The sequence below is a fragment of the Manis pentadactyla genome, chromosome 3 (genome assembly GCF_030020395.1).
Source record: "Manis pentadactyla isolate mManPen7 chromosome 3, mManPen7.hap1, whole genome shotgun sequence".
Lineage (NCBI taxonomy): Eukaryota > Metazoa > Chordata > Mammalia > Pholidota > Manidae > Manis > Manis pentadactyla.
Window position 1 is genome coordinate 136,363,153 of NC_080021.1, and position 26,661 is coordinate 136,389,813.

Genomic DNA, 26,661 nt, shown 5'->3' on the forward strand with positions numbered 1-26,661 from the left:
AATTAATCAGAGTGATTTCCCCAAATGCCTCAAGGGGTGGGTTATTGGGTTTCCACTTATTGTACCCATAATAAGTGCTGGCATTTGGGGGCCTTGAAAATCCAGACCAGTAAAAGTAGAGTTCCTGGGAAGAGCCGTACTGTATGGCTTCTTACTCTTCCCATCCCCATTTTTATTTCTCACCCATGCCAACACACACTTCCCCAAGGAAGTTACGGTTTCAGCAGAAATTTCTTCATGCCTGACAAACTGTTAGACTAACACAGAAAAGAAATCATAAAGATTGTGGGCTCTTGCCTTAATACACTGATAAACTTGATTAGGGCAGGGCAGGACTGGGGAGGGTCGATATTCACTAAGGTTTCACAAACAACTTATTAAAGTGAGAATTTTGCTGGTGGCCACAAAATTCAACCCATGCTGTGATACAGTGATACACCATTAATGCTGGCATAATTGACTCTTACTTTATACACTGGGTATCAGAGACCAGGTACCATTTATGATTAGCTGAAAGAAAGGTGAAGCCAGGTTATTAAGCACTCCTGTGTGCCCAGGACTGTGAGAGGCACTTTAGTCTTGTTTCACATAATTTAAGCTAAATCACACCTGTTATTTTCAATTATAAATTTCTACTAATATGACCCTTGATTATCTCTCCAATCTAATCTCCATTTTCTTCCCCAGCTGGCCTGAGCTGCACAGGTCTTCATGCTGGTTCTCGAAACCTCCATGCTTGTTCCCATGCCAGCTACTTGAACACTTCCCAGCATATGCTAGCTGCTCAACAAACACCTGTTGAATGAATGCATGAATGAATGGACTCAGTGGGATTATCTGTGGGAAAAATGGGGAATTTCCAAATTTATGGATTATTGCCTCTGCCTCTGACCACCACCACTGAACAAGGAAAAAATACAAAGAAAAGAAATAAAGGTCATTTTAAACTAGAGCATTGCTCATCAGAAAGTCAGGGAAAGGTGAGTTTAGTGGCAGGAGAAATGACTGCATTCTACTTGATGTTTTATTACCAGGGTTTAATTAATCAGAAGACTCTGTCCCTACCTCTGAAGCTCTCACAGGGCCTTGTGCGTAGCAGGCCTGTAAAAGTGTCAGGTGATTTGTTCACATGGAGCAGCTTGTGACAGCAGTGTGGGTGGGCTGGACCCCCACCTGCCTGGCTCTCTGGCTTTCATGTCGGACAGGTGGGTTGGCTGCAGCAAAACCCAGACAATAATTTTATTCTCCTGATGTATTCATGCACAACAACTATCTTAATAAGACAGACCCAGAGGCCCTGGGACGTTGTTCTGAGAGTTTCTAGTCTTTTGGCAAAAATGCTCCAAATGAACAAAGCTGACCTGGGGAAAGACTCAGAAAGAATTATCAATAATCCAGAGCGGACCTTACCAAGGATATGGGTAGAGCTACCCAAGTGCATCTCGCACTTCTCCACCTCTTTCCTGCAAGGTGCTGATCTCAGACCTATTTCCTCCTGCACTGTCAACAACACGGGGTCCTGAGGCCCCTGAAGGCCCAGGCAGGGGTGGGAGGCAGAGCCAAGGAGGCAGGAGGAGAGCCAGGCAGTTGGGACTTTGAGCACCCCACATGGGCATCAACTTGTTCATGGGCATGTTTGCCATGAGCTGCACAAATGATATACGCTGTCCTCTCAAGGAACTGCCTTTTTGGATAAACACACCCCTTTGCTCTAAGTTGCATTTTGATATGGTGCTGTCTGCCTGCACATGCACTTAGAATGTGTGGATTAGAAGGTGACCTGATCAGGTGGTTTCTCCCTCTGTGCCTTTAGGGGAAATACGTGGTCTGCTTTGACCCCCTGGATGGATCTTCCAACATTGACTGCTTGGCCTCCATTGGAACTATATTCTCTATCTATAGAAAGGTGAGTGGACAGTCTGATCTTTATTGCCTTCTTTAAGAACCTTTTCTGGAAGTTTCCCCAGCTGGAAACCACCTGTCTGGAGTTCTAACTCTGTCCTTCCACTGACACGACATGCCACTGTAGGCAAATCATGAAACCGGCCCTGCCTCGGGCTCCTCATGTGAAGAACACAAGGGGTGTGTGATTCCCCTGCCCTTCATGGCATTTTGGGGGGTCAAGTGAGAGGCCAGACAGGGCCTGGTTTTGAAAATCTGGGCCCAACCCAAGTGTCAGCTGTGGTATCAGATGCCAGGCAGCATCTGAAGGCCCCTCCATCTCTCCTTTCTGCATCGCCCTCCCGGCTGCCTCGCTCTCCTCTTGCTGCCTTCACAACCGACCACACCTTGAGAGGCTTCCAGCAGCCCAGCCATTGTCTCCTCCTTCTGTAAGGCTCACATTTGGCAGGAGTGGCTGGCTTCTCTGCTTGGGGTCCTAGAAGGCCAGTCTGGGTGTCAGCCAGCCTGGCCTCCTGTTGAGAGGCTCAGAGGGGACAGTTAGCTCCCAGGCTCATTTGGGTTGCTGGCAGAGTTCGGTTCCATTCTGCCAAGGGATGTATGTCTTCTCTCTGCAGGGCCATTCTCAGCCTCTAGAGGCTTCCTGCATGCCCTGGCTCGTGACTCCCGTGTCCTCAAAGCCAGCACATTTCTCTGACACCCCCACCTTGCCTCATCTCTCTGCCTCCAGCCAAGAAATGTCTCTGCTTATTTTAAAGACTCATTTGATAAGATTGGATCCACCTGGATAATCCAGGGTTAGGGTCACACCTGCGAGGCCCCTTTTGCTGTGCAGTGTGACACAGTCAGATCCCGGGGACTAGGGTATCTTTGGGGCCATTCCACCTACCCCACATACCTAACAACAGAGAAGACTTCATGGGTTGACCTGTGGCCACCCAGAATTAACAGAAACTTCCTCCCAAACCACAGAATCCTCACTGGGCCTCAGTTTGAGGATCAGTCCTCACCACACGTAGGACCACTGGGCCTTTGCCCCTGGGGTTGTCAGACAAAAGGGTGCCTAGGGAGCCCAAGGGCCTCAAGGATTGTGCAGCCGGGTAACCAGCCCTTTGGCCAGTTTTAGAGCCCATCTCTCTGGCTGCAGCACACCGTTACCACTAATAGTGTGGCCAAACAAAGGCAGGTGTGACCTTCTGTAACACCCATGTGGCGCCAGGGCAGCGAGTGTGCGATGAACTTTCCGTGGTGTCCGCCTGTGGCCCTGGGTCACAAACGAGGAGGACTGGTCCGCACGCTGCCTCCTGCAGGATTGTCTGCAGAGAGTGATGCTGCCATACATGGCTGGGCTTGGCAGGTGGTTGTCCAGAAAGGCCAGAATTTGATTTTCAGGGACAAAAGCTTCACAGAGTACTGATTTCAGCAGAATGTGTGAATCAGCCTGTGCTTTCTTTTTGAGAAGGAATGCAAGGAGCAGGACAGGGCTCTCTGTCGCCTTGGAGAATGAAATGGAAGCCAGCCAGCCTGGGCTGGAGGGCTGTTTTCCCAGTTGGTGTTTCTCTTTTTTTTCTGTGAAGACAGAAAAGGAGAGTTTTGTGGAGGGAGCAGCAGGGAGCCACCCAAGACGCTTTGGCGTTTGCGAAGGTTAAAGGCTAAGACGATGTTTCAAGGTCAAGCAAAAATGAGCTAGCTGAGTAAAGAGACTTTGTTCTTCTCTTTGAGGTATAGCTTCAATATGAAAATAAGGAGATAGTGTGATATTCATGAGATTCTGAAAAAAAATACACCCAGTGTATCTTTGAGATAGTTTTAAATGCTGGTTTTTCCATTATGGTTATGACTCCTGCCTGCTGAGTGTGAGTCAGGCACTGTTCTGCCCTCCTGCAAGCAGTGTTCTCAGCCCCAGGAGGCAGGTGCACATACTACTATCACTTTTCTTTACTGGTGAACAAAGAGAAGCACAGAAAAATAACTCAACTAAAATCACCAGTCAGGACATGGCAGGACAGCAATTCAAACATGTGCTCGAATTCCTCCGTCATGGATGGCCCTTAATAGCTTCTTCCCCCCATTTTATTGAGATATAACTGACCTAGATTTCATTAATGTATAACACTGTATTAGTTTCAGGTGTACAACATAATGATTTGATTTACATATATAGTGAAATGATCACCACAATATAGTGAACATCCATCACCTTACATAGTCACAAACTTTTTGTGTCATGAGAACTTTTAAGATCTATTCTCATAGCAACTTTACAATATACAATAGAGTATTCATAACCATAGTTGTCATGCTGTACATCATATCCCCAGAACTTAATTATCTTATAACTGGAAGTTTATACTTTTTGACCCCCTTTCCCCTTTTCCCCTCATTCCTCCACCCCTTGCGTCTGGCAGCCACCAATCTATTCTGTTTGTATGAGTTTGGTTTTTTTAGATTCCACATATAAATGAGATCATACAACATTTGTCTCTCTGTGTATTATTTCACTTAATATAATGCCCTCAAGATCCAAATATATTGTTGCAAATGATAGGATTTCCTTCTTTTTTATGGCTGAATACTATTCTACTGTGTGCATATGCCATACAATGGTTCCATGTCTCAGCTTCCATAAATAATTCTGCAATGAACACAGGGGTGCCAATTTCTCTTTGACATAGTGATTTCATTTCCTTAAGCTTATACCTATAAGTGGAAATCCTGGGTCATATGGTGTTTCTTTTTAAATTTTTTGACGAACCTCCATACTGTTTTCCACAGTGGTTGCACCAATTTACATTCCCTCAAACAGTGCACAAGGGCTTGTTTTTCTCCATATCCTCCACAACACTTGTTATCTATTGTCTTTTTAAACTAGCCATTCTAACAGGTTGAAGGTGATATCTCATTGCAGCTTTGATGTGCATTTCCTTGATGATCAGGGATGTTGAGCATCTTTTCAAGTACCTGTTGGCCACCTATATGGAAAAATGTCTATTCAGTTCCTCTGCCCATTTTTAAATGAGATTGTTTTCTGCTATTATGTGAGTTCTTCATATATTTTGGATATTAACCCCTATCCTATGTATGATTTGCCAATATTTTCTCCCATTCTGTATGTTACCTTTTCATTTTGTTAAGGCCAATTGGTTTAAAAAGAGAGAAGAATAGTTGAAGAGGCTATGCATGGGTGGGAGTGGGGGACCTATGGGAAATCTTTGCATCTTCCTCTAAATTTCTCTGTGAACTTAAAATTGCTTTAAAAAAGTCTTTAGAACAAAAAAGAGAATTATTATTATACATAATATGGGATATTCACACTTGAATTTAGGTGATTTTGAACAAAAGAGATTTTAGCTAAAAATTTAAATAAAGCACAGGTTTTGAAGGCTATTCCAAAGAACCATAGATTATCCTTGATAATATTTCTAAAGAAGAGAGACAAAATTGAGAAGCTAATAAACCACTTTTAGAATGTAAACTGTGAAAACAAGACACAAGAGAAAGCTCTGTGATGCTTATGCAATGTCTAATGAGAGAGCAGCGTGCTTCAGACCCTGCAGGGCTGCCACAGCATCTTAGAACCTTCTCAAAACCTGGGACAATGCCCATTTCCAACCAGGACTTCTACAGTTCTCTCATAAGGATCAAGATAGAAGCTTCAGTAGAGTCAGTAAGTTATTTTCTTCCCTTTCTCTCTAAGGAGCAATGCTAAACACCATTTTGGACATCCCATACTATTTTCAGCCCTCTGCTAGTGTGACTTTCCTTTTTCTTGAAGTTAACATGTTCCATTTCCAACAAAGTCACAGATTAGACAAAGTGAAAACTCTCCTGATTCAAAATATCCAGAATGGCTGGATAGAATATATCATCCATGCCTTTAAATGCACAGCTGAACTCATTGAAATGAATAAGCAATACACACAAGGTAAGGGAGAGGGACCAGAATCACAGGAAGTGAAAACCCAGAGTGCAAAGGAGAAGGACTGATGGCTGGAGTTGTCTTTAGGGAAAGAGCAGGTCTTGTTGATCTGAATAATCAAAGGGTGTGGGTCTTAACAGCTCTACAGGGTCAGGAGACCCTCCCCCCACACACATTATTATGGCTAAGTAAACCTCCCCCAAAGTCTGCTCTTTTACTGACATAAGGATAGGTAGGCCAGTGGAACACAAAAGAGAGCGTAGAAATAAACCCACACATGTATGGCAGCCTGACTTAAGAAAAAACAACACTGAAGTTCATTTTGTAGAAGATGATCCTTTCACTAAATGATACTGTACCAACTGGATATCTGTATGAAAAAATGGACTGGACCCCTACCCTCACCATATGCAAAGATTACTTAAAGAAAGATCAGTGACTTAATTGTAAAAGTAAAGCTATAAAGCTCCTAGAAAAAAAACATGGGAGAATACCTTTATGTCTTTGGGAAAGGAAAAGAATTCTTAAGCAGGACACACAAAGCACTAGCCATGAAAGAAAAAGCTAATAAACTAGATTTCATTAAAATTAAGAACTTCTTTCCATCAAAAAACAACACTAGGAAAGTGAAAAGACAACCACAGATAGGTGGAAAAGATTTTTGATACCTATATCCAGGACTCATATGTAGTATAAATAAAGAACACCCAAAAATCAATAAAAAATACTGTCAATCTAATAAAAGCAATGGGCAAAAGACCTGAAAGGCACTTCAAAGAAACTCTTTTCCCCCAAAAGTTAATAAGCATGTGAGAGATGCTCAACACCATTGGATATCAGGGAAATGGACATTAAAACAAGACATTATTCACCCCTGCCAGGATGACTAAAATTAAAACAGCTAACCATACCAAGTATGGATGGAGAAACTGGAATCCTCATACATTGCTGGTGGGCATAAAAAATTCATACAAACACTGGAAAAGTTTTGATAGAACCTGCTAATGATAAGCATATTTGTACACTATGGCCCGGCAAGTCCACTTCTGGTATGCACCCAGGATAAATGAGTGATTGCCTGTCTGCCAAAGGAAGTGTACAAACTGTTCATAATAGCTCCAAACTGGAAAAAGTCTGTATATCAACAATAGGATGGATAAATAAATTGTGATATATTCATACAACAGAAAAAACTACATAGCAGTGAAATAGAATAAATTGCTGCTACATGCAACAACATAGATAAAATTGCAAAGACATAATATTTTGAAGCATAAGCCAGATACAAAAGAACACATGCTTTGTAATTTCATTTATATGAAGTTCCAAAACAGGTAAAGCTAATCATTTTTTTGATGCCCAGGTGATAAAGGCCAGAATACAATTTACTGTTCAGGAAGGAGATAGTAGCTGGAAGAAGGCATGAGAAATTCTGCTAGGTTGGTGAAAATGTTCTATAAACTGATCTCAATAGTTACATGAGTATATACTATATGTATGTAAAATTCATCAAGCTGCACAATTAAGGTTTGTGTGCTTTGCTATGTATAATTACGTGTCAATAAAAGGAAAAATAGTTTACTTTCCCATACCCTCTACCACCAAACACATTGAGCTTTTGCAATCATTATTAACTTTACTGATAGGTGACCACAGTAGCCTCCACTTCTTTTACATGTGACACATTTACATGTTTTACTGGTGTAGGGAAAGGCAAAAAGACCTGAGAAGGAGAACACTAAATCATTTGCAAACTGCGCTGAGATTTTCTGAGAAAAGGGTCATGACAATGGAGATTACTAATAAAAGGTGGATTGTTGGAAGTCCCAGAACCACATTGGAAGAAAAACAAAAACTGAGGCCTTCTTCTTTCTATGCACTGAAATAAATTACAGGTGGGTTAACAAGTTTGGTGGATAGGTAGGGGGTTTAAAACAGAAAAAATACATAAAGATATTTGTCTGATCTTGTCTTGATATAGGAAAAATTCTGTCTAAACATAAAGACAAGAGAAGAAAATATTAAGGATTGTAATGAATAATTTTAATTACCAAAAATCTACACTGCAAAAAAAGGACTGCACTGTAAATAAAATTAAAAGGCAGATGACAATTAAAGAAAATATTTGTAACATGTAACAGAAATCAGTATCTTTTGTGTTATAAGAAGCTATTAAAACCAGCAAGAAGAAGATAAATACCCTGCTAGGAAAAAAAAACAAAGACAGGAAACAGGCAATTACTAAGTAAGCAATAAAAATGGTCAATAAAGATATGAAAAGGTGACACTGTTTATTATAGAAAAAAGAAATGAAAGCAAATGTCATTTTTTCAAGTATGAAACAGGCCATGTTGAAAAGACAATACTGTGTTATGTTTATCAGATTGAATTAAAGTAAATGCTCTTATCACTGATGGTAAAGGTAAAAATTAATGCAGTCTTTCAAGGGGCAACTTTCCAGTATGATTCAAAAGTCTTTTGTCCAATAATTTCTTATTTGGAATTTCTCAGGAAAGTAATGAGAGAAACATATTCACTAGATTGCTCATTTCAGAGTTGTTTTGATATTTTAAAAATTAGAAAATATCCTAAGACAGGCACAGTCACAGGGGGGTCATCAGGTGAGAAATTGGGGATCAACAGAGGTGAGGCTTAGAACCTCACCCCCCCATTCTGAGAGAAATCTTCTGCATATGTGGATGTTTTATTGCCCTTGTCTAGCTTGGATTAACACATAGTCTACAGGCACACACTTGATCATCTACATTTGCTCTCTTGCAACAGTAAAGTATGTTTTCTACCTTTGTCTTGTATCTACCTACCACTTCAGCATTTTATTAAAAATAATAATAATAAAGAGAGAAATGTGGTATCCACATATAAATCAGGTATAAAAATCAAATGAGTATTTATATTTGAACTGACTGTTTATAGTTCATGATGCATGAGCAAAAGCGAAGGTTTCTGTGATGGCTGCCCTTTTACTGTTCACCATGTAAGAACTTATTCACTATGTAAGAATTTGTTCTCCATGTAAGAACTTGTTTGTTACACCTCAGAAGATTGGAGACTGATGAAAATTAGGCTTGGGGTGGATTAATGATTGTGCATTGAGCATTGACTCCCCTATACAGAATTTTATTGTTGTTAACAACCATTTGATCAATAAATATGAGAGATGCCCTCACACACACACACACACAAAAAAAAGTACACACTTCCAGTGGTAAAATAATAAGTAACCGGGATGTAATGAATATAGTCAAGATATTGTAACAGCTTGGTATGGTGATAGCTGGTACCTAGAATTGTCATGTATATAAATGTTGAATCACTATGTTGTATACCTGAAAGTAATGTAATGTAATACTGTGTGTCAACTACCCTTCAATAAAAAATAATTATCTACAAAAACACACACACACACACACACACAAAAAAAAAAAAAAAAAATTAGAAAATATCAAAAGGATAAGGCAGTATCATAAGCAACTCTACACATATAGATTTGATAACTTGGATGAAATAGACTATTTCCCTAAAAAGCACACTATTATTGATAGCCCTATATAAAACAGCTAATTTGAAGAGCCTTATAACTATTAAAACAATAGAATTCAAAAAAGAAATCTCCAGGCCCAGATGGTTTCACTGGAGGACTATAGCACATGTTAAAAGATTACTCAATCTCTTCTGGGAAAGAGAAGGGGAAGGAACACTTCCCAGTTCATTTTATGAGGCCAGCATCACCCTGATACCCAAGCCAGATAAAAACAGTCCAAAAAAAGAAAACTGCAGGGCAGTGTCTCTCATGAATAGATGCAAAGTCTTCAGCAAACATTAGCAAATGAATTCAGCAATCCATAAGAAGAATTATACATCATGACTAAGTGGGTTTATTCCAGTGATGGAAAACTGGTTCAATATTAAAAAATTAGGCAATATAGTCCACCACATCAACAGGCTAAGGAAGAAAAATCACATAATCATATCAATGGGTGAAAAAAAAGCACTTGACAAAATTCAGTTCATTCATGATAAAAAGCAACTCTCAGAAAACAAGAAATGAAGAGGTAACTAACCTCAACTTGATAAAGAATATCTACAAAAAGCCAACAGCTAACCTTATATTTAATGGTGAAAAACTGAATGCTCTTCCTTTAAAATCAAGAACAAGGCAAAGATGTCCAAATCTGTTATTAAACACAGTGCTGGCAGATCTAGCCAGGGCAGTAAGACAAGAAAAAGAAAGAGAAGATACACAGATTGGAAAGAAATAACACTATCCCTCTTTGTAGACATCATGATGGTCTACATGGAAATTCCCAAGGAATAAACCCAAACCCAAACCCAAACCCAAACCAACTTCCTAGAATAAGTGAGCTCAGCAAGGTCACAGGACACAAAAAAATCAACTGGATTTGCAGAGATGGAATATCTTCATGTGGTGGTGGGTACCTGATCTACACATGTGATAAGATAGTGTACAGCACACAATACCGATGTCAGTTTCCTGGTGTTTATATTATAATAAAATATATAAAATGTAACTATCAGGGGAATAAGTAAAATGAACAAAGGATCTCTCTGCTGTCTGTGCAACTTCCTGGGAATCTATAATTATTTTAAAATAAAAAGTGTAAAAAATTTAGGAAAAACCTAAACCTTAAACAACAGGTTAATTAAATTTGGGGTTACAGTAGACTATCCAGCATGTTCATGAAAAATTATGTATGCACATATATATGTGCATGTATATAAAGTTGTATGTGTATGTAGATCAACTGAACGCAATGACCCTGGGCCAGAAGGTGCTGGGTGGCGGGAACACAGACGTGAGCAGGACAGTTGGTACCTGCCACATGGGGCTTACGGTACATTTAGGAAGTCAGCATTTAACATACTAATGAGGGTGTGTTGGGATCTTCAGAGGAATACCAAATACCTGGAAGACAAACCGTGAGGTGGGGAAGGCCTCCATGGGGAAGCCAATGTTCTGTCTGAGACGTGAAGGCTGACTGAGCTCTGCAGGCAAAGGGCATGAGGAGAAAGGAGAGGGCCATTCTGGCTGGAAAGGAGGGCACTGGCAGAGGCCTGGAGCTCAGATGTTGGGTGGAAGGCTCGAGAAGAGAAAAGAAGCTCAGTGTTGCTTCAGTGTAGGGCCTGAGGTTGGGGGCCACATTGTGGAAGATGTGGTAAAATGGATTAAGACTGCTGGACATCAGGGTAGTGGGAAGTCAGTGGAGGGCTATAAGCAGAGAGGTGACATGGACCTGAGCCGGGCATGGATGGAATGGGGACCAGACAGGTGGCGATGGTCACTGGGACCTAGGGGTGGTAGTGAATTTAGGGGGCATGGACCTGTGAAGAGTGGGTGCTGAGACTGACTGGTATTCAGTGAGTGGAGGGCACAGGTGAGGGGGAGGATGGAGATGAGGGAGGTGGGAAGGGCGGCTCCCAGGGTTTTCCTGGGCATCGATGATGGCATTTGCGAGCTGAGGAGAAATGGGAGAAGAGTGGGGGTTTTGTGGGTGAGATGAAGCAGATGAATTACATCTTAGACGTGCTGAGCCTGAGGCATCTGCGGGAAGTCTGAGTAGGGATGTCCGGTGGGCAGGCAGCGCCACGGCTGGGCTTTCTGGGGAGGTGAAGGCTGGGAGGCAACTGCACCTGGGTAGGCTTGGCATTCTGGTTGGGGGCCAGATGGTTGGGGACTGTGTGGAATGAGAGGGAGCTTTGTTAGTTAAGACTCCCATATAAATGACAGGGGTGCGTCAGGAAACCAGGCCAGCCTCAGGGAGGGCCTGGTGCAGAGAAGGGTCTGGCCTTGAAAGCTTTTTCCACAGTCTCTTGCCTTCCCTCCAAGCAGCCACTTCACTCCCTCTCTCTGTGGACCAAGTTTTCTCTGGTTCTCTGGCAAACAGTAGAAGAAATGTCCCCCCACAGCTCCCAAATTGAGGTCAACCCAAATGTTCTAGCCCCAAATCCAGATTTCTGGAGCTGATTCTGATTGGGCCAGGTTGTGTCAGGAATTCATCCCAGACCCCATTAAATTTGTGTGTCATGCAGCAGCTGTGAGTCCCCACTTTCAATAGAGTGGTGATTTGAAAGTCCATCTTGAGCTGGTTAGATACCCGAAGGCAGGGGAGGAGCCAGGAGGAGCACTGACATTCAAGAGGGGCTGGCAAAAGCAAGTAAGAAGGCACCCTCTCATGTTGGAAGGCCATGGAAAAGTTCCCCCACAGCACCAAGCAATAATCAGACACAGTGGGGTGTTCACGAATTCAACTCAAGTCTGACACTATCTCCCTGGAGTTAGCATCAGATCTCACTGTGCAAGGGCTCATTTCTACAGAACTGCAACTCCCAGGCCCAACTTCAGATGCCAGTCCAAAGCCCAGGTTGTTTTTTGTTTTGTTTTGGATACATTTTTCATTGTTTAGTTGATACACAGTATTAGAAGGGTTTCAATTATACAGCAGTGATTCCTCAGTTATCTACATTACTAAATGCTCACCCCACTAGTGCAGTTACTGTCAAAATAGGAAGATGTTACAGAACCACTGACTATAATCTCTATGCTGTACTTTCATCCCTGTGACTCATTTATATTATGACTGAGATTTTGTGCCTCTTCATACCCTTCACCAATTTTACCAGCCCACCTCAACTCCTCCTCCCTGGTAACCACCTATCACTTCTCAGTGTCTATGAGTCTACTGCTATTTTGTTCATTTTGTTTTGTTTTGTTTTGAGATTACACAAATAAGTGAAATCATATGGTATTTGTTTTTCTCTGCCTGGCTTATTTCACTTAGCCTAATACCCTCTAAGTCCATCCATGTTGTGGCAAATGGCAGGATTTCTTTTTTAATGGCTGAATAATATTCCATTGTATATATGTGCCATCTCTTCTTTACCCATTCATCTATTGATGGACACTTTGGTTACTTCCATGTCTTGGCTATTGTAAATAATGTGGCAATAAACATAGGGGTGCATACATCTTTTTGAATCAGAGATTTTGTTTTCTTCAGGTAAGTTCCTAGATACGGAATTACTGGGTTGTATGGTATTTCAATTTTTTAGTCTTGTGAGGAACTTCCATTCCACTTTCCACAGTGGATGCACCAATTTACCTTCCCACCAACAGTGTAGGAGGATTCCCTTATCTCCACACCTTCACCAACACTTCTTACTTTTGTCTTTTGGATAGTGGCCATCCCAACTGGTGTGAAGTGATATCTCACTGTGGTTTTAATTTGCATTTCCCTGATGATTAACAATGTGGAACATTTTGCATAAGCCTGCTGACCATCTGTCTTCTTTTGAAAAATGTCTATTCAAGTCCTCTGCCCATTTTGTGATTGGGTTATTTATATATATATATATTTTTTTAATTATTAATTTTATTTTGGTATCATTAATCTACAATTACATGAAGGACATCATGTTTACTAGGTTCCCCCCTTCACCAAGTCCCCCCCACATACCCATTCACAGTCACTGTCCATCAACATAGTAAGATGCTGTAAAATCACTACTTGTCTTCTCTGTGTTGCACAGCCCTCCCCGTGCCCCCGCAACTATACATGTTAATCGTAATGCCCCCTTTCTTTTTTCCCACCTTTATGCCTCCCTTCCCACCTGTCCTCCCCAGTCCCTTTCCCTTTGGTAACTGTTAGTCCATTCTTGGGTTCTGTGCTTCTGCTGCTGTTTTGTTCCTTCGGTTTTCTTTTGTTCTTATACTCCACATATGAGTGAAATCATTTGGTACTTGTCTTTCTCTGCCTGGCTTCTTTCACTGAGCATAATACCCTCTAGCTCCATCCATGTTGTTGCAAATGGTAGGATCTGTTTTTTTCTTACAGCTGAGTAATATTCCATTGTGTATATGTACCACATCTCCTTTATCCATTCATCTACTGATGGACATTTAGATTGCTTCCATATCTTGGCTATTATAAATAGTACAGCGATAAACATAGGGGTGCATCTGTCTTTTTCAAACTGGAATGCTGCATTCTTAGGGTAAATTCCTAGAAGTGGAATTCCTGGGTCAAATGGTATTTCTATTTTGAGCATTTTGAGGAACCTCCATACTGCTTTCCACAATGGTTGAGCTAATTTACATTCCCACCAGCAGTGTAGGAGGGTTCCCCTTTCTCCACAACCTCGCCAACATTTGTTGTTGTTTGCCGTTTGGATGGTAGCCATCCCTACTGGTGTGAGATGATATCTCATTGTGGTTTTAATTTGCATTTCTCTGATGACAAGCGATGTGGAGCATCTTTTCATGTGTCTGTTGGCCATCTGAATTTCTTCTTTAGAGAACTGTCTATTCAGCTCCTCTGCCCATTTTTTAATTGGATTATTTGCTTTTTGTTTGTTGAGGAGTGTGATCTCTTTATATATTTTGGATGTCAACCCTTTATCGGATCTGTCATTTATGAAAAAAGGATACCTTTTTGTTCTATTGATGGTGTCCTTTGCTGTACAGAAGCTTTTCAGCTTAATATAGTCCCATTTGTTCATTTTTGCATTTGTTTCCCTTGCCCAGGGAGATATGTTCAAGAAGAGGTCACTCATGTATATGTCCAAGAAATTTTTGCCTATGTTCTTTTCTAAGAGTTTTATGGTTTTGTGACTTACATTCAAGTATTTGATCCATTTCGAATTTACTTTTGTGTATGGGGTTAGACAGTGATCCAGTTTCATTCTCTTGCATGTAGCTGTCCAGTTTTGCCAGCACCATCTGTTGAAGAGACTGTCATTTCCCCATTGTATGTCCATGGCCCCTTTATTGAATTTTAGTTGACCATATATGTTTGGGTTAATGTTTGGAGTCTCTATTCTGTTCCATTGGTCTGTGGGTCTGTTCTTGTGCCAGTACCAAATTGTCTTGATTACTGTGGCTTTGTAGTAGAGCTTGAAGTTGGGGAGTGAGATTCCCCCCACTTTATTCTTCCTTCTCAGGATTGCTTTGGCTATTCGGGGTCTTTGGTGTTTCCATACGAATTTTTGAACTATTTGTTCCAGTTCATTGAAGAATGCTGTTGGTAGTTTGATAGGGACTGCATCAAATCTGTATATTGCTTTGGGCACGATGGCCATTTTGACTATATTAATTCTTCCTAGCCAGGAGCATGGGATGAGTTTCCATTTGTAAATGACCTCTTTAATTTCTCTTAAGAGTGTCTTATAGTTTTCAGGGTATAGGTCTTTCACTTTCTTGGTTAGGGTTATTCCTAGGTATTTTATTCTTTTTGATGCTATTGTGAATGGAATTGTCTTCCTGATTTCTCTATTAGTTTATTGTTAGTGTATAGGAAAGCCACAGATTTCTGTGTGTTAATTTTGTATCCTGCAACTTTGCTGAATTCCAGTATTAGCTCTAGTAGTTTCAGAGTGGAGCCTTTAGGGTTTTTTATGTACAATATCATGTCATCTGCAAATAGTGACAGTTTAACTTCTTCTTTACTAATCTGGATTCCTTGTAATTCTTTGTTTTGTTTAATTGCCGTGGCTAGGACCTCCAGTACTATGTTGAATAATAGTGGGGAGAGTGGGCATCCCTGTCTTGTTCCTGATCGCAGAGGAAAAGCTTTCAGCTTCTCGTTCAGTATGATGTTGGCTGTGGGTTTATCATATATGGCCTTTATTATGTTGAGGTACTTGCCCTCTATACCCATTTTGTTGAGAGTTTTTATCATGAATGGATGTTGAATTTTGTCGAATGCTTTTTCAGCATCTATGGAGATGATCATGTGGTTTTTGCCTTTCTTTTTGTTGATGTGGTGGATAATGTTGATGGATTTTCAAATGTTGTACCATCCTTGCATCCCTGGGATGAATCCTAGTGGTCACGGTGTATGATCCTTTTGATGTATTTTTTAATTCAGTTTGCTAATATTTTGTTGAGTATTTTTGCATCTATGTTCATCAGGGATATTGGTCTGTAGTTTTCTTTTTTGGTGGGGTCTTTGCCTGGTTTTGGTATTAGGGTGATGTTGGCTTCATAGAATGAGTTTGGGAGTATTCCCTCCTCTTCTATTTTTTGGAAAACTTTAAGGAGAATGGGCATTATATCTTCTCTGTATGTCTGATAAAATTCCGAGGTAAATCCATCTGGCCTGGGGGTTTTGTTCTTTGGTAGTTTTTTGATTACCGCTTCAATTTCGTTGCTGGTTATTGGTCTGTTTAGATTTTCTGTTTCTTTCTGGGTCAGTCTTGGAAGGTTGTATTTTTCTTGGAAGTTGTCCATTTCTCCTAGGTTTCCCAGCTTGTTAGCATATAGGTTTTCATAATACTCTCTAATAATTCTTTGTATTTCTGTGGGGTCCCTCGTGATTTTTCCTTTCTCATTTCTGATTCTGTTGATGTGTTGACTCTCTTTTCCTCTTAATAAGTCTGGCTAGAGGCTTATCTATTTTGATTATTTTCTAGAAGAACCAGCTCTTGGTTTCATTGATTTTTGCTATTGTTTTATTCTTCTCAATTTTATTTATTTCTTCTCTGATCTTTATTATATCCCTCCTTCTGCTGACCTTAGGCCTCATTTGTTCTTCTTTTTCCAATTTCGATAATTGTGACATTGGACCATTCATTTGGGATTGTTCTTCCTTCTTTAAATATGCCTGGATTGCTATATACTTTCCTCTTAAGACTGCTTTTGCTATATCCCACAGTAGTTGGGGCTTTGTGTTGTTGTTGTCATTTGTTTCCATATATTGGTGGATCTCCATTTTAATTTGGTCATTGATCCATTGATTATTTAGGAGCATGTTGTTAAGCCTCCATGTGTTTGTGAGGCTTTTTGCTTTCTTTGTACAATTTATTTCTAGTTTTATACCTTTGTGGTCTGAAAAGTTGGTTGGTAGGATTTCAATCTTTTGGAATTTACTGAGGCTCTTTTTGTGGCCTAGCATGTGCACTTGAGAAGAATGTGTATCCTGTTGCTTTTGGATGTAGAGTTCTGTAGATGTCTATTAGGTCCATCTGCTCTACTGTGTTGTTCAGTGCCTCTGTGTCCTTACTTATTTTCTGTCTGCTGGATCTGTCCTTTGGAGTGAGTGGTGTGTTGAAGTCTCCCAAAATGAATGCATTGCATTCTATTTCCTCCTTTAATTCTGTTAGTATTTGTTTCACATATGTTGGTGCTCCTGTATTGGGTGCATATATATTTATAATGGTTATATCCTCTTGTTGGTCTGAGCCCTTTATCATTATGTAATGTCCTTCTTTATCTTTTGTTCCTTTCTTATTTTGAAGTCTATTTTGTCTGATACTAGTATTGCAACACCTGCTTTTTTCTCTCTCTTGTTTGCACGAAATATCTTTTTCCATCCCTTGACTGTGCACATGTCTTTGGGTTTCAAGTGAGTCTCTTGTGAGCAGATATGGATGGGTCTTGCTTTTTTATCCATTCTATTACTCTGTGTCTTTTGATTGGTACATTCAGTCCATTTACATTTAGGGTGATTATTGAAAGGTATGTACTTATTGCCATTGCAGGCTTTAAGTCTGTGGTTACCAAAGGTTCAAGGTTAGCTTCTTTACTATCTTTCTGTCTAACTTAACTTGCTTATTGCGCTATTATAAACACGGTCTGATGATTCTTTATTTCTCTCCCTTCTTATTCCTCCTCCTCCATTCTTCATATGTTGGGTGTTTTGTTCTGTGCTCTTTTTAGGAGTGCTCCCATCTAGAGCAGTCCCTGTAAGATGCCCTGTAGAGGTGGTTTGTGGGAGGCAAATTCCCTCAACTTTTGCTTGTCTGGGAATTTTTAATCCCTTCTCCATATTTAAATGATAATCGTGCTGGATACAGTATTCTTGGTTCAAGGCCCTTCTGTTTCATTGCATTAAGTATATCATGCCATTCTCTTCTGGCCTGTAAGGTTTCTGTTGAGAAGTCTGATGATAGCCTGATGGGTTTTCCTTTGTAGGTGACCTTTTTTTTCTCTCTGGCTGCCTTTAATACTTTGTCCTTTTCTTTGATCTTTGCTATTTTAATTATTATGTGTCTTGGTGTTGCCCTCCTTGGATCCCTTGTCATGGGAGTTCTGTGTACCTCTGTGGTCTGAGAGGCCATTTCCTCCCCTAGTTTGGGGAAGTTTTCAGCAATTATTTCTTCAAATACACTTCCTATCCCTTTTTCTCTCTCTTCTTCTTCTGGTACCCCTATAATGTGGATATTGTTCCATTTCGATTGGTCACACAGTTCTCTTAAAATTCTTTCATTCCTGGAGATCCTTTTATCTCTCTCTGCATCAGCTTCTCTGTATTCCTGTTCTCTGTTTTCTAGTCCATTAATGGTGTCTTGCATCTCATTCATTCTGTTTTGAAGTCCTTCCAGAGATTGTTTTATTTCTATATTCTCCCTCCTTAGTTCTTGCATGTTTCTCTGCAAGTCCATCAGCATGGTTATGACTTTTGTTTTGAATTGAATTCTTTTTCAGGAAGATTGGTTAAATCTATCTCCCCAGGTTCCTTCTCAGGGGAAGATGTAGAAGATGTCGAAGCTGTCTAGGTTAGTCTTGTCTGGATCAAATTTTTTTGCCTTTTCTTGTTGATAGGTGCAGTGGTATGCTATTGACTCCTCTGTCAGCTGGGAGAGTCAAGACTCTTTCCACTTGGCTCCTGGCCTTTCTTTACTGAGACAACTGCGACCCCTAGTGGCTTGTGTTGGGCAATTGCATGTAGATTCAGTCTCTGTATCTTGCCCGGCTGATATGGAGGAAGTTCCCTTGCTGTGGGCGTGGCCAGCCTCAGGCTGCTCTGCTATGGTGGGGCCCTGGAGGGGTAATGGATGGGGGACTGTTTGGCTGTTAACCTCTGTGAGGGGTCTCAGAGCTGTTGCCCAGGGGGTTAGTGTGCCCGGAGTTCCCTGGAATTTCCAGCTGCTGGACTGTGACCCGGGATGCTTCCGTCCAGCTGTGGGGTCCCTGTCCCTTTAAGACTTTCAAAAAGCACTCGCTTTTCTTTGTTCCAGGGGCGCCAGCTGCGGGACCCACTCACAGGTCTTACTGTCCTGCTTCCCTAGTATCCAGTACCCCATGCATGCACTGTGTGTCTGCGTTCTGGTGCAGATGGCTGGGGCTGGGTGTTTAGCAGTCCTGGGCTCCCTCTCCCTCCCTGCTCCAACTCCTCTCCTCCCACTGGGAGCTGGGGTGAGGGGCCTCGGGTCCCACTGGGCTGTGGCTTGTATCTTACCCCTTTCACCAGGCGCTGGGTTCTCGCAGGTGTAGATGTAGCCTGGCTGTTGTCCTGTGTCTTCTGGTCTCTCTTTCAGGGATAGTTGTATTTGTTGTATTTTCAAAAATATATATGTTTTTGGAAGGAGATTCCCACTGTCCTACTCATGCCGCCATCTTGGCTCCGCCCCCATGGTCGGTTATTTATATTTTTGAGTGGTGAGTTCCTTATATATTTTGGATATTAACCCTTTATGGGATAGATATATCATTTACAAATATATTCTCCCATATTGTAGGTTGTCTTTTTGTTTTATTGATAGTTTCCTTTGCTGTACAGAAGATTTTTAGTTTGATGTAGTACCACTTATTTTTGCTTTTGTTTCTCTTTCCCAGGGAGATATGTCCAGAAAAATATTACTCATGCTTATGTTCAAGAGATTTTTGCATGTTTTCTTCTAAGAGTTTTATGGTTTTGTGCCTAAAATTGAGGTATTTAATCCATTTTGAGTTTACTTCTATGTATGGAGTTAGACAGTAATCCAGTTTCATTCTCTTGCATGCAGCTGTCCAATTTTCCCAATACCAGTTATTGAAGAGGCTGTATTTTCCCCATTGTATATTCATGACTTCTTTATCATATATTAATTGACCATCTATGTGTGGGTTTATTTCTGGGCTCTCTATTCTGTTCCATTGATGTACATCTCTGTTCTTGTGCCAGTACCATACCATTTTGAATACTGTAGCTTTGTAGTATAGCTTGAAGCCAGGGAGTGTGATACCCCCAGCTTTGCTCTTCTTTCTCAAGGCTGGAAAGCCCATGTTGTTAACTGTACTTCTGATTGACTAGCTATAAATCAGAGGTTCCTTAAGAGCCCTTCCTTGGATTCAATTAATTTGCTAAAGAGGCTCACAGAACTCAGAGAAATATATTAATTACTAGATCACTGATTTATTGTTAAAGGATATAACTCAGGAACAACCACATGGAGCAGATGCATAGGGCAAATCTGGGGAAGGGAAATAGAGCTCCGTGTCCCCTCCAGGCATGCCAGTTCCCCCAAATCTTCATGTGCTCATCTGGAAGCTCTCTGAAACCATTCTTTTGAGTTTTTTGGAGGCTTCATTACATAGGCATGACTGATTAAATAATCGGCCGTTGGCAATGGATTCAAGCTCATGCCCTTCCCCACTCCCCGGAAGTCAGAAGTGGGGTAGGAGACTGAAGTTCCAACCCTCTAATCACCTGGTTGGCTCCATTGACCCCTAACACCCATCCTTAGGTGCTTCCCAGAAGTCACCTCATTAATATAACAAAATGTATCACTTTCAGCACTCAGGAAATTCCAAGGTTGGGAGCTGTGAGGCAGGAACTGTGGACAGAAACCAAGAATATATGAGAAATGTATTTTGGTCATCTGAATGACCAAATTCATATTTCTTAGCAGTCAGAAAAGAGGGAAGTGGACCAGAAGCTCAGGAGAGAGGCATCTCAAGGAGGCAGCAGCCAGTGGGTGCAATGTTGCTGAGTGGTCAGGTAAGAGAAGGCCTGGAATATGTGTGCCAGGTTTAGGAGAGCAGCCTGCAGTGGGAGCAGGAGGAGGAAGATAAATAGTGTAGACAGGCATTCTAGCCTCCAGGGTCTAGATGAAGGCAGGTAGGACAGGTAGGGCAGCTAGAGGGAAGTCTTCAATCCAGAAAGTATTTTTGGTATTTGTTAGGCCAGGGAGATCTACATGTAAATAGTCAGTGAGGCCAGTCCAGGAGGGCGTCCTCCTCAGGCCACAGCGCAGGTTCTGAGGACCACGGAGAGGGGGCAGTGCTGAGCAGAGGGCACAGGATCACGGTGCAGAGGAAGGAACATCTCATCCAGGAGAAACTGGCAGAGCTCAGAGAAAATGTGATCCTTTTCATGGCTGAATGAAGGTGTTTCAGAAGCCTCAATGGTAAAGACCAAAGATTTTAATTAAAAGCCTGATAATGCCTTTGGCTTCCACTTCTCTGAAGGTTCTTAACAGATCATGCTTGGAGCAGTGGTTCCCAAACCATAGGGTGCCTCCATATTATCTGGAGGAAGGCCCAGAGTCTCTGATTCTGTAGGCCTGGGGAGGGACCCAGGAATTCACATTTATAACAGGATCCCAGGGGTTGCTGACTCTTCTGGTCCCCTTGGAGAATGGTTGCTCTAGGGTCTGGTTCTCAGAATCCGTATGTGGCCTGGGAATCTAGAAATAAAACCAATTAATTGAACATGTGCAAGTCAGATGAAAATGTAATTAGTTATAGAAAAAAATAATTAGAAAGGAAGCAAGATTGTGAAAATAGGAAAAATTATTAAAGAGAATGTGCCATTTCTAAAGAAGGATAAGCTAGGTTTTTACAACAAAGTCAATAGAGTGTCACTAGCAAAGGGCTGACTGGCCCCATATACCATGGCAGTGCTGAGAAGCACATTGTTCTGGGTCCTACTTACAGTATCCCTGAGTGTGTCTGCATAATTTTAAAGGTATTTCTTTCATCTCCATCACTTTCTAATTCTCTGGAACTTTCCACTCAGCAGGAAATCTCCATGTAGTATTTCTGGATCTGCCTTGTAACCAAAAACCCCCTGGTGTCTGGAGAGAACAGAACATCTAGTTAAATACCTAAGGTAGCTGTGCTAGAAACCTGACAGCAGAGAGCTGAGTGACTCTGGAGCAGCAAGGCCAACAATTTTTAATTGAGCCCTTGCACACTGACACATCAAAGCTCTATAGAGACTAAGAGCTCTGAAATAAAAGGGTTTGCTGAGCCTTTACAGACGCAGCCAGATAAAGACTGAGTCCCGGGACAGGAAGTCTCTGCTTCACCAGCAGCAGGGCCAGTTCACAGACACAACTTGTCCACCACATTTAAGGAATGGGGGACAGGAGGGTCTCAAGGAAAGAAACTTTTTTAGATTCCCATTGGCCGCAGATAAGGAAGGTGGGCTAATGTGAAGCAGGGACAGTCCTGGGAGAGGAGGTCAGTCCACAGAGAAGGCCCAGGGATCAGTTGTTGAGGACGGTGACACTGGTCCTGCACAAGGGGGACACGCTGGTCCTGGGGACCCACTACATGCTTGGTGGGATGACTGCATCCCGGAAGTGGAGTTTCCGGTGAGCAGCAGCCTGAGGCTATCGACTGGAGACCTTCCCTTGTCTCTGTCCCCCATTCTTCAGCCCTTAGGTCACTCATTTAGGATGTTTCAGAATTTTTCCTTGTCAACACTAACCACAATCTTTGGGTGTGGTGAGCAGTGGGGAGCAAGTTTGGAGCCTGAACTTGTCATACATGTCATACCCATTTTCCCCAGTCTGTGCAGCTTAATCTGTTTGGCTCTTCTTATTTTAAAATAGTTGATTGAAGCAGGACTTGCCCTTTCCTTCAAAGCTGCTCTCAGCTGCCATCTGTTGTGGTATTAAGGTTTAGGACCAGCCTGTGTGTTTGTCCAGAATTCTTCCCCTCTGTAAGGGTTTGCCTTGTAGTCAGAATTCCAGATGAGGGTGGAGAGAGAACTGAGCATTGCCTGCCTCTCTTTGGAAGGTGAGCCAGAAATTTTCTGTCCATTTTTTTCAAATTCATAAGATTGATTCACTAGCCTTTTAGAGCACAAGGAAGTGGGGATGGAAGGAACGAACCTTCAAGGGAAGCTGGGAAAAGTGGGCTGTGAGATCAAATCTCAGCCGCAGCTCTTCTCTGCATGGAGAACATTCATGCTCTTTCTCAACCCTGGCCTGTCTGTGAGATCCCACTCACATCTGCACTGCTAGAGCTGCTATGCTGAAGAAATGCTTCCTCAATCACGTTCAGGCAAAGCAAGACCTTCAGGGGACAGTGATGAGCCCTGGGCCAAGCCTGGGTTTGATGCCAGCTCTGAGTAAGGTGTGAGGTTTATTGATGTTGGGTGTTATCCAATCGTTCAGGCTCTGAGTCGTTCATCTGGACAACAGAGATGATACAGATACTTGCCTCTGAGAGCTGTTGAGTATGCACAAAATCAGAGCTCAGTGACCTTGGTCATAACCATTAAGGAGCCTGGCTTAGGATTTTTAAGAGGCACTGTGGCATCAGCGTCTTGGGGTACTTTTCTTGACAGGTTGCAGACAGATGTGTCCAGAAAACAGGGAAATGTTCAAGAATGGCCTTTGCAATGGCTCAGCTGGAACCACTCATTCACATGGTAACTCATTTCCTCCAGATGCATTTGGTGCAGCTGGAAATTCTGAGAAATGCACTTCCTCCAGCAGTTCAAGCAGATCTGAAGCCCAGGACTCCAGCAAAGGGTTCTATTCAGAGACAGTAATGCACTATGTTTCTCTCCTCTCCTGCAGACGTCAGAGGATGAGCCTTCTGAAAAGGATGCCCTGCAGCCGGGCCGCAATATCGTGGCTGCGGGCTATGCACTTTATGGTAGTGCCACCATGGTGGCTCTTTCCACTGGGCAAGGAGTGGACCTCTTCATGCTTGACCCGGTAAGTGTCCAGCATGGCAGAAGCAGCACCTGGGACTCCATGGTTTCCTGTTCATTCCTAATGCTTGCTTCTGGGGTCAGAGAATGTGGGGAGCCAATACCATCATCAAAATACATGAGGGACCATTGTCTAAGTGACGTAATCTGAGGGGTTCTACATGAGTCAGCTATATCATCAGGCCCTGTCCTTAGGTGAATATTATCCAAAAGTGCATTCAGCCTCCCTGGTTTATGGGAATACAGTGATTCAGGAATCCCGACAGAAACAGGGATTCTTTAGAGTGGCACCACCCAGTGTGGTGACGGGCACATTCTGTCACCTGTGACATCCAGTAGGGTAGCTACTAGTCTCCTGCACCTATTGAAAATTTGCAGTGTAGTTATAGTGACTGAGAAACTGGGTTTTTAAATTTTATTTCATTTTAATCAATTTACATAGTCACGTGAATAGGTACCGGTGGCTCTTGGCTACCTTATTGTGCATCCTGGAAGGAAGAGCTGGTAGAAACACTGTTTTATCAGATTCTCTGTTATTTCCCACACTTTCCACAAAGAGGAAATGCTCAGTTACAGGTGGAGAAGAATCACTGGGTAGATGAAAATATGATAACACAAAGCTGATTGAAAGGAAGAAATAATTGGATAAGGACACAGAGATCAAAACATAAGGCTGAGCCTTCATGCCAGTGAACATTAAAAATGCTCAGGTGATGTTTTGGAAGATCTTGCAACTTACAGCCTTTCTTTCTTAAATGCTGGAGACCTTGCCATTGCTTGTGCACTGCTTTGCCAAATGTGGTAAGGTCTTGTGAAACCTCAAATAATTTTGGCCAAAGCCATTTCAAAGTTTCCAGTATTCGGTGAGCCAAAAGCAATTGTTCACTATTTTAATTTAATTTGAATTTACCAATGTTTATTGAGCATCTAGTATGTCCCAAAGCACCACTTTGGGCAGTGGGAATACAGCACCGATGAAGCAGACATCCCAGTCCACGTGGGGTTTCCACGCTGGTGCCCGTGTACAGAGGGAAGGGGAACGGTTCCGAAAATTCAGAACAGAGGTGAACTAAACTCCACAGTATGGAAGCATGGTATCTTTCAAGTGCAGACGTTTCACATATTAACCCATTGGATCAAAACCCATTGCTGATACCCTCATTTCTCCTTGTTTTCAAACAGGCAGGTAAAACTTGAGAAATACTATAGTTCACAAATATTACTCTCAGACAGCAAAATACCCTAAAATTGTTTCAGAACAATAGTTACAGTTATACAGCACTTACTAAATGGTGGGTAAGGATCTGTTCTAAGTGATTTACAGCTACCAAATGCATTCAAGCCTGCTATGAAGCAGACCCTACTATTCCCAGCTTTGCAAGAGTGAGGGAGGCACAGAGTGGGTAAGCAGCCTGCCCAAGGTTGTGCTGGTAGCGGCAGAGTCGGGAGTCACACTCAGCCTGTGATGTGATTTATGAGAAAAAACATGTTTGGTCACTGCCCACTGCCCCTGTCTCACGGCTCCCAAACCCTGGGAATTTCCTATCTGCTAAGAGTGACAGAGGTGCCTTTTTATGCTGGTGAGTCAGTTTTCCCCCAACACCTGAGGATGTGGGCTGGGGGCCAGTGGGCCAACCAAGTGATCAGAGGGTTGGAGTGTCTGACCCCTGCCCCCTCTGGCCTTGGGGAGAGGGGCTGGAGGTTGATCAGTCACCAGCGGCCAATAATTCAATCAATCGTGCTGATGTTATGAAGCCTCCAAAACTCCAAAAGGATGGCTCAGAGAGCTTCTGGGCTGGTGAGCATGCTGAGATTTGCAGAGAGTGGCATGCCTGGGGAGGACATGGAAGCCCAGCAGGCTTTCCCCAGGCCTTGTTCTGAGCATTTCTTCCATCTGGCTGTGGGAGAATCACACCTTTTTACAACCAGTAATCTAGTAGATAACAAGTTTCCCTGAGTTTTGTGGGCTGCTCTTGCAAGTGAACCAGACCCAAGGAGGGGTCCTGGGAACCTCTGGCTTACAGCCAGTGCATCAGAAGCACCGGGCTTGTGGCTGGTGTCTCAAGTTGGGGGTGGGGAGTGCGGTCTTATGGGACTGAACCCTGACCGTGGGATCTGATGCTACCTCCAGGTAGACAGTGTCAGAACTGAGCTGAACTGACTTGAATTCTCAGACTCCCTGCTAGGGTCCAAGAACTGCTTGGTTGCCTGTGTGCAAACCCCTGCCCAGCGCCCTCCCACCCCCCACCCCCACACATTGGAATTGGCTCCAGAACACCTACTTACAGGCAGTCTTACACTTAACTATTATGCCAGGCAATTCTGAGAAGACTGCTCTCAACTGCAAGCAGAACATCTCCAAAAACATCCTGAGGTGATTCTAAAGGCAGTAGGGAGTTGCCCATGGCTCAGGGGTCCAGCAGGAGGATCCTGCAGCTAGGCCCCTTGCTTTCCCCCCTGGAGGAGGGCCCGGTCCGAGGGCTTGAGTTTGCATGGGAGAGAAGGGACAAACCCCAGCACAGTCCCTGTGACCTGTCCTCGCTAGCCTGAAAGTGCTCTGGATCGCATCACCTGACCACAAAGGACATTTAAGCAGAGGCCCCCGGTAAGAATCTTGGGGCCAGTCTGAGAGGCTGAAGTAGCTCCAGTGGAAGCAGCTGACAACAGTTGTCACAGGTAGGAAACCATGGAGGCAGCCAGGGACACTCAGGCGGGGCCCCCCGGGACAGTGCTCCTCGGCAGGTCAGCCAGGGACTGTCTGATCTGTCACTTTGCCAGGCTGGTAACTTGCTTTTGTCACAGCACACATTTTGTTCAGGCACAGAGAAACCACCTCATGTTAACCAAATTCTCAGTTGTGGTACAAACCACATTCATTTGCAAATGGAAGAAACTGTTTCTGAGTGACAAGGATATGGTGCCTGATCATCAGGTAGCCTCTTCTCAAAGCTGTCAGAGGCCTTCTTAATAACCAGTGCATTGGTGTGACCATAGTTAGAACAACGGAATATATTTTCCTGGTTAGTCTAAGTCTCCACAGCATCTCCATCCCACAAGAGGGATCATCTCTCCAGGAGGGTGAGGATCCCCACCCCCAGACCTGGGGTGGATAAACAGGTGAATGATACTGTTTAGACAACAGATGTGTATCTTTTT

General features: G+C 42.6%; 1 protein-coding gene across 2 annotated transcripts in view; it reads left to right on the top strand.

The window, feature by feature from the left end:
• FBP2 (fructose-bisphosphatase 2) overlaps nucleotides 1–26,661 on the top strand; it is a 63,581-nt gene that overhangs the window by 20,607 nt on the left and 16,313 nt on the right. For both annotated transcript variants that reach the window (XM_057498507.1, XM_036904358.2), the window contains exons 3-4: nucleotides 1,814–1,906; nucleotides 23,369–23,509. In XM_057498507.1, the coding sequence (XP_057354490.1) occupies nucleotides 1,814–1,906; nucleotides 23,369–23,509 (234 nt within the window). The remainder of the gene's footprint in view (nucleotides 1–1,813; nucleotides 1,907–23,368; nucleotides 23,510–26,661) is intronic.